Source organism: Colletotrichum scovillei, assembly GCF_011075155.1.
Source record: "Colletotrichum scovillei strain TJNH1 chromosome Unknown Contig00005, whole genome shotgun sequence".
Lineage (NCBI taxonomy): Eukaryota > Fungi > Ascomycota > Sordariomycetes > Glomerellales > Glomerellaceae > Colletotrichum > Colletotrichum scovillei.
Window position 1 is genome coordinate 1,270,734 of NW_023336263.1, and position 11,506 is coordinate 1,282,239.

Below are 11,506 nucleotides of genomic sequence, written 5' to 3' on the forward strand. Positions count from 1 at the left end.
TACATGTCGCAATCATCTAACATCATCCATCTCCAGTATACAATCTTTTGGGAGCCACTTTCGAGCGTGACTACTCGTCGACGGATTCGTAATCAACACTTTGACAATCACGCCGTAGTTCTGTTGATTCAGCGCAGTCACAAGATTACTCAAGAACAACACAACATCCCCTAATCCCTGAACATGACGATTCACTTCGAGCCATGAAGCCCCGTCTAGGATCACAAAGACAACCTTATCTGTTGCAGCCAAAACCAAATGACGGAAGAGCATGCAGAGCACGTCAAGTCGCTGGGCTCTGACACCGTCTATGAAGCTCAAGTTGATAGCCGAGAGATCGACGTCCCGTGGCGTAAGAGACTCTGCGATGAGGGAATTCCAACACCTCAGAACACCGCTGACGCCAGAGTAAGGGTCATCTTGGCGATTGTGCTGCCCGCAGAGATACACCAGCGGAAGACTGCGCTCGGATTGTCTTGCCACCAGCTGGGCGAGAGCACATGAGAGCATTGTTAGCGGAGATGATGCTTCTTGCTCTGAGTTAAGCTTCATTCTTCCTTCGATGAACAGTATCTGGGACTCGTTCGACTGAAGCCAGGACGCAAACTTGTTGTCGCGGAGAGCCAGCATGGCGTGGCTGATCATCTCTGGCGGGCAAACTTTCTGTGCGTCAATCATAGACGTGACCATGTCTCTCTGGTTGATTTTTGGATCGAATCCGATGCTAGCGCGAAGCTCATCGAGTGTTATGAACGCTTTTGCGACGAGCCTTTCTGCTTTTGGGTTGTCTGTTGTTGTTAGGTCGTCATAAGCAATACTCATTGCCTATCTCGAATAGGCAGGTACTAAAGCAAAGTATAGTGGATAAACAGACTGACCTCGAACCCAGTCGGCATACTTCAACTGGCTGTTAAGTTGCTCCTTTAGAGCCTTGAGTGATTTGTTGATGTGCTTATGTTGACTCATCAAAACGACATTCCGGAATTTGGCTACATTGCCCTCGATATTTTGCTTAATAGTGTCCTCTTCCACATTCTTTCCAAATGTTGTCGGTCTCGTGAGTACCTTGAATGCTCTCTCTTTGAAAGTCAGATCCTTACGCAGAAAGTTTGAGATGTAACTCGAAGCTTTGAAAGCGGTTCTTACCCATGGCTGACTTATCAATCCATTGCAGCATACTCTCTACACCGTCGAGGATTCCCAGATACAGGTCTTCGGCTGCTTTCCAGACTCTAGGGTCATCGTCATAGATTTCCACATATTCTTCCGTCTCTTCTACGATATCTGGGAGACTGTCTAGACAATTCAATATCTTGTTTCGAACTTCGTCTAGGCGCTTGGCTGCCTATTGTCGCAGAGGAAGTTATGAGCCACAAGATTAACGATATTGGAAACTTGTATCTTACACAGAAAACGAAGGTCAGAGCTCCGCAAAGTATTCCAGTAAAGTCACCGTTTGGCAGAAATGCTACAAGCATTTCCAGGTTTGATGCATTTCGCTGGAAAGATCGCCCGGCCGCGCGAAAAGGATTGTGTCTCATTTTCGTTTTGGCATTGTCTTGCTCGACTGCCTCGGACGCCATGATTCTCACATCTTCCCATTGAAAATCTTTTTCCACGTCAAATCTCGCGAGATCTTTGCGATTAGTTTTCTGCGCGAAAGTACTTATCAATGTTTTGAATGATCTTGTGCGTTCGTGGACTCTGAGAGAAAGATTTCGCGTCAGTATCAATCCCGACGATCACACCAGCATTGGAATACATCACGAACCCGAGGAAAAGGACCACTCACCTAAGAGACGCCTGCTCTTGACGCCTCTTTTCCGAAAATCTGCCCCGAGCTGAGACTTGCCAGCTCGGGTCCCGCTCACCGGCGTGGGTTTTCATGAAGGTGCCGACATAATCAGCCATGATTGTGTTCCGAAGGGATCCAAACTTTCCTAAAAGTTTCGAGGAAAGACGAAGTGGAAACCCTTTCTGCCTCTTCTTCGACTGCCGTTTCACCTAATGGTAAGGCTGCGGAAAAGGGGGGTAAGCGTATGCGCTGGCATCAATACCAAGATGGGGGATGGCGGCGTGTCTTGGCGTCAGCATCCGGGAGTCGGCATGCTGACCTGCTGTGAGGGGTTGAAAAGAGATGTGTCGCTGCCAGGCTACAGCTTGCCCGCATAAGATTGATTCTAAAGGGGAAGCAAGGCGCTTATCGTTAAACATCTCATCATCAGGCTGACCAATAAGGTAGTTGGCAAAGCTGGCATCCCCCCCTGAAGTGACCCAAATACTCTGTACGAGCCTACCTCCGGTATTGAGGCTCCAGTTGATTGGCCTTTGATGTCTGTCACCCCAAACAGCAGACTTGATAGAAACTGCTTACTCCCAGGTTCTTTGCTACTTGGGGTTCTTTACCTTGCTCATCGCGACCCGGCCACACGCGAAACGTTATCGCTACTGCTGCTTCATCCCAACCTTGATAAGGTTGACTCAGCCGACTGGATCTTTCTTCTGGGGGCGATAGCTCATTACACCTCATGGTTCACGATTGATCTGGTCGAATGAGGCGTACTCCCAATTTTCCGACAGCTAGAGAACATGTCTTCGACGTTGGATGCGTCAATTCACACCCCAGGGGCTGGATTTTCGCCGGTCACAACTTCTCATTCTACCGAGGTGTCGAGTCTGATCTCACAGAAAGACTCCAATATAGAGACTGAAAGCAAGGAAACGATATCCTCTATACCTCTCGTAAGCACCGCCATGAAACGGACGTAACGATGCCGAATTTTTGATCCGATGACTAATGTTCAGCAGCAAAAGTCAAGTCATCATGACGTCTCACAAGAAACTCTCAGCCAGCAAGACCCCGAGGAAGTGCCATCTGGGACAGAGCCAGAAGTCGATCCTATTGCCGATGATGTCTCAAGATCCGATATACTTGACAACATCAGCGAGGTCTCAGATAGAAGTCTTCTGCTCCGAGACTTCAGACTGTTCCGTGGCCATGGGAATATAAAATTGAAGTCAATTGCGCGAGAGCTTCAAAGCATGTCTTTGCATCATCTTGATGCGTCTAGGACATATGATTCTAATAACGCGGCAGCGTACTTCGCCAACCATCTGAAGATGATGAACTGGATCTCCGAGGTGATCAAAGACAGTAATCGACCTCCTCTGGTACCTCCGAGTGAGACGGAATATGAAGAGAGGAAGCGGTATCTTTCCGGAAGAATCGAGTGCAGATGGAGGGAGTGGTTGGACTCACCTAAAGAGTACGCGATTGAGGTTTTGATAGAGGAAGAGCCTCTAGACAGGGAAGCTTTTCGGAACGGTCCCGATAGTCGGTCACATGCTAAACCCGTCATCCTACAACCCCGGGACAACGATATTAAAGTGATCCCTTCAAGGATATCAATCAATTCTTTGGCGGTAAAGAGAATCCTTGGTGCCCTGTCGAATGGAGCCTTGGTTCCGGGCCATCCGACCGACAATTACACGATTTTTCGCCCTTTCAAGGTTCTCCAATGGCTTGAGCCCAAGATCCGCGAAAGATTGTCGGAGATCCAAGAACTCTGTCTCAGCTCCAAAGACAGAGACGTAGAGGCTGAACATCCAAAAGTGTCGACTGAAGACGAAGTTAGTAAAAAAGTCGAAACGAAGGATGCAAAGCCAACAATGACAAGAGAAATGAGAGACAGCATCATATTCACTTCGGCATACGACTGGAAATCTTTAACCCAAGATGAACTACAAGAAGCATCTGATGACCTAGGCACTCTTGTGTCTTGTATTGATGAGTACATTCTTCCCTTAGGGAAAGCAGTTGAGGGATCAGGCGATGTCCGGGTACACTACCAAGAACTATGGCATGTATTCAAACCAGGGAGCATCGTCTACGTCAAGGATCCAGCAGTTCCCCAGAAACTGTGGCGTGTGGTTCAAGGCAAAGGAGGTCAAACACCACCATACCGGCAACCTGCGACTCAAGCCGCTAATTTACAGCTTGGAGGTGCTTTGAACGACACGAGGCCTCTTCCTTTTGTGATAGAATGCTATCACATAGACTTCGATGGCGTCCAGTTCATCCGCGTCTTCAAGAACTTCAAGTTCGAGATGCTCAGGGATCTGACCAGTATTCGTTCCCTTCCGATTATTCCCTTGAGAACCGCAGAGCGAGATGGCTTTGTTGACATATCAGGCTACAAAGAAAGAGGACAAGATTTCATATCCTACACAAAATGGTCATACAGTTATTACCGAGGCCAAAGTCTGATATACGAGCCTGAGGGAACTATTCTACGCCGTCCTGAGAGGGGGGAAATCACTTCTGCTGTGATGATTTCTGAGGCTATTGAAAGCCCAGTGGTTGTGGATTTCCATCGTTGTCTACAAGAAGTTCCAAGTTGGAAGCCCGGAAGATCTCCCAGAGGCAGTCGGGGCTTGGCCGAGGTTACTGAAGAAAAAAAAGTATCGCCCCCACATCCTCCCCCTCCAATCATTCCCCCAGGAGTAGACGATGATCGAGTGTGGGATGCTCGAATCGCGGAGGAAGTTCTCGAGTACAACGATCAATCACAGCCCGTAGAGGTTTACGGCCGAGAGCCTCCTGAAGGAGATGAGATCCTCCTGCTTCCCAACAGAGTTTTTGCTTTTGTTCTACGTACACGTCAGTGGGGTGAGCAAATGAACATTCTTTCAGGAGGAAGTAAATCGATTTCGCTGACATATGAAATCCAGCTTGTATCCCTCTTGGATCTGGCTCACTTGATACTCAGGGACATAGCCTCACTAGGATGGGAGAAGACAAGAAGGCATGGGATTACCTTCAGATAGACCACGGTCACAGAACCATAATCAAGTCTCTGATGGCAACTCATTTTCGCAAGAAGAAGTCTGAGCGGCGCCAATTTGATATCATCCAAGACAAAGGTATTATCATGACTAATGGGCGTTTTCTGAGAGGCCTTAAGGACTGACAGTACTCAGGGAAGGGTCTCATCGTACTTTTGCACGGAGTTCCTGGGGTGGGCAAAACTTCAACTGCTGGTCAGTATTATTCTCAACTCTATATTGGCAATTAAATTGTAAACTAACAATGTCGAGCGTAGAAACTGTCGCAGCCTACTACAACAAGCCATTGTTGCCTATCACTTGCGGTGCGTACCATACTACGTAGTCTGGATCTATCCGAACGGGGCTCTGACTTATAAGACAGGTGACTTGGGTATGACTCCAACCGAGGTGGAATCTAATCTTCAGAATGCATTCCAGATGGCCCAAGCCTGGGATTGCGTTTTGCTCCTAGACGAAGCTGACGTCTTCCTGGCCGAAAGAAGCCAAGACAACATTGAGCGAAACGCACTAGTATCTGGTACGTTTAAAGCTGCCTCTGGCTCCCATTCTTGTGCTGACTCTTCAATGCAGTCTTCCTTCGCGTGATGGAGTACTACGAAGGAATTCTTTTTCTCACGACCAACAAGGTGGGCTCCTTTGACGAAGCCTTCAAGTCCCGCATGTCCATGGCCTTATACTATCCACCCCTCACCCACGAGCAAACCAAGAAGATATGGGAGGTGCAAATGGATCGTACGGAGAAACTCTCAATCGCAGCTGCGCCAGTGGACCCGTCTCAGCACGTAACATTCAAGCGCGATGAGATCATAGCTCTTTCCACGACTCTTTGGAACTTGCAAAATCTCAGAGATGACCACAAGCCAGTTTGGAACGGAAGACAAATCAGAAACGCCTTTCAAACAGCCGTGGCGCTGGCTGAATTTCATCAGCAGGAGAATAATATCCCGGGGCCCACCGTTGTGAAGGGTGAGCATTTTGAGAAGGTGGCCAAGGTGTCCCATGAGTTCAACGCGTATCTCTACTCGGTGAGGCACGAGCGCCTGGAGAACGAACTTGCCCACAAGAAAGAGCATCGCTACGACGACTTCAACCGGAATCAACTTGGCTTCGGTGGACAAGGGCTTGGAGTGCCTCAGCAGGGAGGGTTCCAGCAGGGTTTCGCGATGCCCGGCGGCTTCCAGAATCTGCATCAGTTGGGTATGATGGGAATGGGTATGCCGAACATGGGAATGGCTGGGTCTGGGTTCAATAATCTGCAAAATCAGGGCAATACCATGGCCTCACAGTCCCCGCAGGCCGGCTTCGGCAACATGAATAACGTTGGCATGGGGATGGGCAACATCAACATGGGCATGGGTAACGCTGGCCTCGGAAACGCTGGTCTCGGCAACGTTGGTCTGGGGAGTGCTGGGAGCGGCGGCTCGAACGCAGCCATGGGTGCACAACAAAGCAATACCAACAACGTAGGTATTCCTGGCCAAACTTTGGGGGGACAAATGACTCCCCAACAGCAGCAGCAGCTCCAAGAACTTCTTCGGCTCCAGCAACAACAGCAGCAGTAGTGGCAGCAGTACAACAGCAGTAGCGTTCCCAGTAGTGATAATCTCTTATGTCATTAGTTTTCCTGTATTCTGATGACTACTTGTACTCGTGATAAATACATGGATGTGACAGATGCCTTGGTAACTTAGAGCCATTCCAAGATGATGCTGTCAAACAAGAAGCCTCTCCACTGAGTGTAACGAGTAACAGTGAAGCCCACAGTATTCTTCCCAGCCTTGAGGACGTCGGTATCGATCTTGTACTGGAAGAACCGCCACTCGCCGCTGACCTTGCCGGAACGGTACAGAGCAGGATCGCTGGTCAACGTGTCCTTACTCAGAGAGCCGTACACCTGCCCGTTGACGTCAATATCCAAAGCCGCGCTCTGCGAGTACCCTGCCAGCGATACGCTCAATACCGCAGTCTTATTGGCAGCGAGGTCCGCCGAGGGGATGTCAACCTCGATCGTCCACTTTCCGATGGCGGACTGCGCAAAGTACCAGTCCTCGTTCTGGGACTTGCCGACGGTGAAGGTTAGGTTCGCGGGGCTCTGCGCAGCCACGCCGTGCTGGTAGGGGACACCGCCGTTCTTGAAGCCATTGGCCTTCTTGTCAAACTCGCCGATCTGGAAGATCTGCTTGCTCTTGGGGACGGTCCACGAGAGCTCGCCGAGGTTCAGCGTCTTGTCCTTGGTGATCGTCAGGGGTGCGGTGAAGTTCGTGTACAAGTCGGCCAGCTTGCCGCCGTTGGAGGTGGCGTAGACGGCATACCCGCCGGTGCGAACATTGTCGAAGGAGAAACGACCCTTGTCGTTGGTGTACGTCGTGTAGTAATAGTTCTTGCCCTGGATCGAGGGGCGGACGGTCGTGTCGGTGTCACCGAGGAAAACAGCAGCGCCAGAGGCGGGACGGCCGTCGGAGAGGACCAGAGTTCCCTGGACTCCGCCACGAGAGTGGTAGGCTGCGTCCTTGAACCATGTGTAGGGGACGTGTTTGACTTCCTCCTTGTGCTTTTGCGCGGCGTCCGCTACGTCTCCATTGTTCTTTGCGTGCAAGTGTTAGCGGTATTGGGACACCGACTTTTGCGAGATCAAGGTGTTCTTACGAGATACCACAACCAAGGTCCCCAGACCTTGCCGGCTGGCTGAGGCACTGTCTTGCCAACGCGGAAGTGAGAAGTGTCTTGAACGACATTAAGTTGGACTGCATCTCCAGTCTTTGACTCTCGGTGGACCTAGTCATTAGGTCAGAAATTTGCCCACGAGATTGCAGGAGTCACCTAATAACTCACCGTCAAAGTTTGGCTCAGGTGGTCGCTGTTGTAATACTCCGTCGTAGGATGGATGTACCACGACCCGGCTTTGGAGCCGTAGACTCCGTAGAAGTCACGATCCCTGACGGCGTTGGACCAGTCGTACTTTGTGATGAAGGACCCATCGGCCAGTTGCCAAGTCTCATCCTGGACGTTGGTCGCGGTGGCGTACAGCGAAAAGTCGGGCAGGGGCTCGTCCTTGAGATGCGTGCGACCGTTGGTGAAGACATCGGGGGCCAACCTCCACAAAGTCCGGAGAATGCTAATGTCGGGGAGGGCCCGGTTGACAAAGTACTGGTACGCTCCAGTCAAGTCGTCAAAGATTACCCAGTGGAAGTCGCCGGCAGCGGCGGAGAAGCTGACATCGATGTAGTCCGTACCCCGGGATGCGATTGTGGCGTTTGTGAACTGGAGATTGTTCTCCCCATCTTTTTTTTGCAATATGTCAGTCAGCACAGCTTCATCAAGTAAAGTTGCGATGAGATGGTTGTCTTACCGTAGCCGACGTAGTGGCCGGCAGCCGAACCCACAAGATCGGCGCCCGGAACACCCTCCCAGAAAAGCTTGGTTGCGTAAAGCGAACCCTGTGTCAGGTTCCAGTGATCATTTCCAATGACCCAGGTCGAGTCATTAATCTGCTCGAGAAAGGGACCCTTCCCGGCACTGGCCAATCTGCCGGCCAAAGCCAACGCGGACAGTCGAGAGAAGTGCATGGTCTTGAAGCCTTACAAGTTGTATTCGGGGCAGGTTCCCAAGCTGGACACAAGATGCAACGAGCGATTTGACTGAAGGTCGTCGGTATGAGGTTAGGAATGGCTACATGGCTTTAGATCTTATACTCTGCAAGTCAAACTCTGATATCAGACGGTCAATTGAAGCTTTCTCTCTTCGGCAGGAGCCGACAGCGTCATGCGGGAGTTGTATTGTCAATGGGGTCCTCAGTGGAGAGAATTGCCGATTGACGCATCGAAACCTGACAATTCGTGATAAGGCGCTGGCACTGTAGACTCACACAGCAAATCATATCAAGAACACAGTGTTTCCGGTCCCTTGGGAAACTTGACGTTGTCGAAACAAGACCGAATCTCCGCGGTGCCCATGTCAAGATGTCAGTCTAAACCAATGACACCATCCGAGCTCTATCAGTGGTTGGTGGCGCTTATGGAAACCGTTGCGATGAACGCCATTGATGCACATCTTGCACCATCGGTTCCCACTCTTTCGGCATTTCTTCCGAAGAAACATTCTACGCCAGCCACCTAATTGAAAGACAATTGATTCCTCCACCAATTGGCAACATGTTCAAGAAACAGACGCGATACTAGGCTTTCGAACTTTGTGACCTATTCCTTATGTGTACTTTTCGCAAGAGGTTCGTTCGACTTGAACTTTGCTGATCTCAACAACGAACATTGCGCGGCCGTGACGCACGCACTATTATTCTTGCTGACACTGGCTACTGCGCAGTAAACCCTAAACTCCGAGGGCCGACTCTTGGAGTCTTGAATCGGGAATCTGAAGTCACGTCTGCATTTTGGCCCCTCGACATTTGAACGGAGTGGTCTATCCAAAAATCAGAAAGGTAACAAACTTTGTTCGATAACCAATTCGTAGAGAAGGAGTCCTAATTTTCAAGTTTTCTTTCTCTTTTCTTCCCCTGTGCAATCGTTCTGTGCATTGTCCGCCTTTAGAGAGCATCCCTTTTTTTGCCTTCCACAAAAAGACGTCAATGCAAGATGTCTCTACTACAGTTTGGTGTAGGTTCCAGTTTTATGAATAAGTGCATCATTCCAGTCAAGCGATGCGGGCGGCGGACACTCGCAGTTTCCTTGGCCATTAGCCTAGCCAAGGCCGTACTTTCCTTATTGGCTGTACACTAGATATTACAACCAGTCTTTCGCCTATGCCTGAGCAATTTCAATCATACAAATGAGAGAGTGATGAGTTTAGTCTAGGGCAATTGAAAACTTGTGGCATCAATTAGGTAACTTCATTGACAACTCAAAATGTAAGTATGCTGAGTAAGTCAAACCCCCCACTTCCTGGCACCCCCCTGTTTCTGGCACCCACAAAAACGATGGGATCACAACCCAACCTCCTCATTACTATTAACTATTGATCCTCAACCACACCCACTACAATACAACTGCCAGCCTCACTAGGGCATTCAGAGTCGCTGGATTCAGCCGTAATAACCTCCTTTTCACCCGCTTCGATTTGAGCCCGATGGATATCCCTGATGTTCGCAAACTTCGTGTTGGGATCGATCTGAACAGTCTTCCTCTTCCTAACTGCAGCGTTGGTAACTTGAGCCCTCAGGTGAGCCAGCTGCTGCTGGGCAGCTGCCAGTTGCCAGGCCTGCTCTGTGAAGCCTTTTTTCACCTTCCTGAACAGCAGCCGTTGAGTGCTGGTATCATTGTCGAGTTGGGTGTATAAGTGCAGTTGACCGCTGAGCTCTGCCAGCTTCCTGGGTGTCGACCAGACCACTGCAGAGGAAGCAGAATCCCATGGCTCAACAGGGGTAGTTTGTTGACCATTATGGCATCGCTTTTGCCCCGACTGGTTGGTTTGGGTGTGGTGGGCTTAGCAGAAGGCTCAGGTAATACCATAGGGTTCATCAGGGCTTAACCATCGCTACAGGGTGTAGACCAGTCCACTTCCAACCACTTCTGATGTTCGAGACTGATAGACCAGCAAGTCGAGCCTTCTGGTAACAGTCCAGGAAGTTCCTTTACCTATAATGGTAGAGTCGTTCCATTGAGACAAGTAACCGAGCTCCTTCCGATAGGCTGACTTAACAGGGCTGAAGACAGACTGGTCAAGTGGCTGGAGGACATGAGAGGAGTGTGGTGGTAAGAACAGTAAATGGATATTGTTAATATAGCAATTCCACATGAAGTCTGTCGTCGTATGACTCCCATGCCCATCCACAATCAACAGTCGAGCCTCGCCCTCAGCCTCGGGCATAGTCTGTGGGATAAACACCTTCTCTAACCATTCAATGGCAGTTAAGTCTGTAGTCCAGCCATTATCTGTTGCTGTAAACTCCACCCATCGTATGGAACCAGATGTAATGGAAACCACTGTTGTTGGACCGTCTTCCCTTGAAAATGATAAGAGGACGAAGTGCCCTACCCAAGGCTGAGATACACTCAATGATAGAGACCCATGCCCTCGACCCAGGTTGTTTCTTGCGAACAGACGTCGTCTCAGCCATGCCCAGCACTAACCCATTAGCTCCCTGACCCTCGAGGATGCCAGTCTCATCCATATTATATCTGTTGGCTGGTTTGATGTCCTTGATCTCAGGGATAGCAAGGAACTTAAACCAGTTCCTAATGACCTCAGTAGATGCCCCATTAACGCGTCTAGAATCGATGGAACGACTTCTCTGAACCTTAATGATAGGGTTCCTTCTCACGAAGGCATAGATCCAGCCTTTTCCTAATGGTTTGGTATCCCCAGCAGCAGCCAGAACTCGCTCTGCGAATTCCTTCACCTGTTGGTGCGTTGGTGCGAGGCCCAGCGAAGCCTGAATGCGAACCCATTGTTGTGCCAGCTTACTCTCCTGGTCAGGAGACAGCCTCTGCCAGTCAGCAAAAGCCACTTTCCTAGTCTGACCACCTTGAGACGTAGTTGGAGGGTTGATCGTGGTATCCCATACTCCAATGAGGCTCTCTTTTGACTCTTGCCGTTTGAGATGTCCTCGAGAGCCTGACGAAGCTGATCTTCGGTATATTGAGGCATTAGATATAGAAGAAGTATGCATAAAAAAATGAGCCCATTTGGACTCGAATTGAAAATG

General features: G+C 49.8%; 3 protein-coding genes across 3 annotated transcripts; 1 reads left to right on the forward strand and 2 right to left on the reverse strand.

Annotated features, from left to right (window-relative positions):
- Window positions 1-12: 12 nt before the first annotated feature.
- On the reverse strand, window positions 13-1,911 carry HER10_EVM0001759 (uncharacterized protein; the record flags this gene model as incomplete). Its single annotated transcript, XM_035471494.1, has 5 exons — window positions 13-788; window positions 879-1,079; window positions 1,147-1,345; window positions 1,407-1,704; window positions 1,793-1,911. The coding sequence occupies 5 exons, from the start codon at window positions 1,909-1,911 to the stop codon at window positions 13-15; spliced, it is 1,593 nt and encodes a 530-aa protein (XP_035333746.1).
- A 511-nt stretch (window positions 1,912-2,422) lies between these two features.
- Window positions 2,423-6,410, forward strand: HER10_EVM0011928 (uncharacterized protein; the record flags this gene model as incomplete). The annotated part of the gene is made up of 7 exons (XM_035481338.1): window positions 2,423-2,742; window positions 2,809-4,669; window positions 4,732-4,923; window positions 4,981-5,040; window positions 5,103-5,150; window positions 5,210-5,365; window positions 5,419-6,410. The coding sequence occupies exons 1-7, from the start codon at window positions 2,590-2,592 to the stop codon at window positions 6,408-6,410; spliced, it is 3,462 nt and encodes a 1,153-aa protein (XP_035334453.1). The 5' UTR covers window positions 2,423-2,589.
- Window positions 6,411-6,535: 125 nt separating this feature from the next.
- HER10_EVM0011322 (rhamnogalacturonate lyase) lies at window positions 6,536-8,648 on the reverse strand (the record flags this gene model as incomplete). The annotated part of the gene is made up of 4 exons (XM_035480757.1): window positions 8,198-8,648; window positions 7,681-8,129; window positions 7,495-7,623; window positions 6,536-7,432 (listed from the first exon to the last, which is right to left on the reverse strand). The coding sequence occupies exons 1-4, from the start codon at window positions 8,412-8,414 to the stop codon at window positions 6,536-6,538; spliced, it is 1,692 nt and encodes a 563-aa protein (XP_035334404.1). The 5' UTR covers window positions 8,415-8,648.
- Window positions 8,649-11,506: the final 2,858 nt, after the last annotated feature.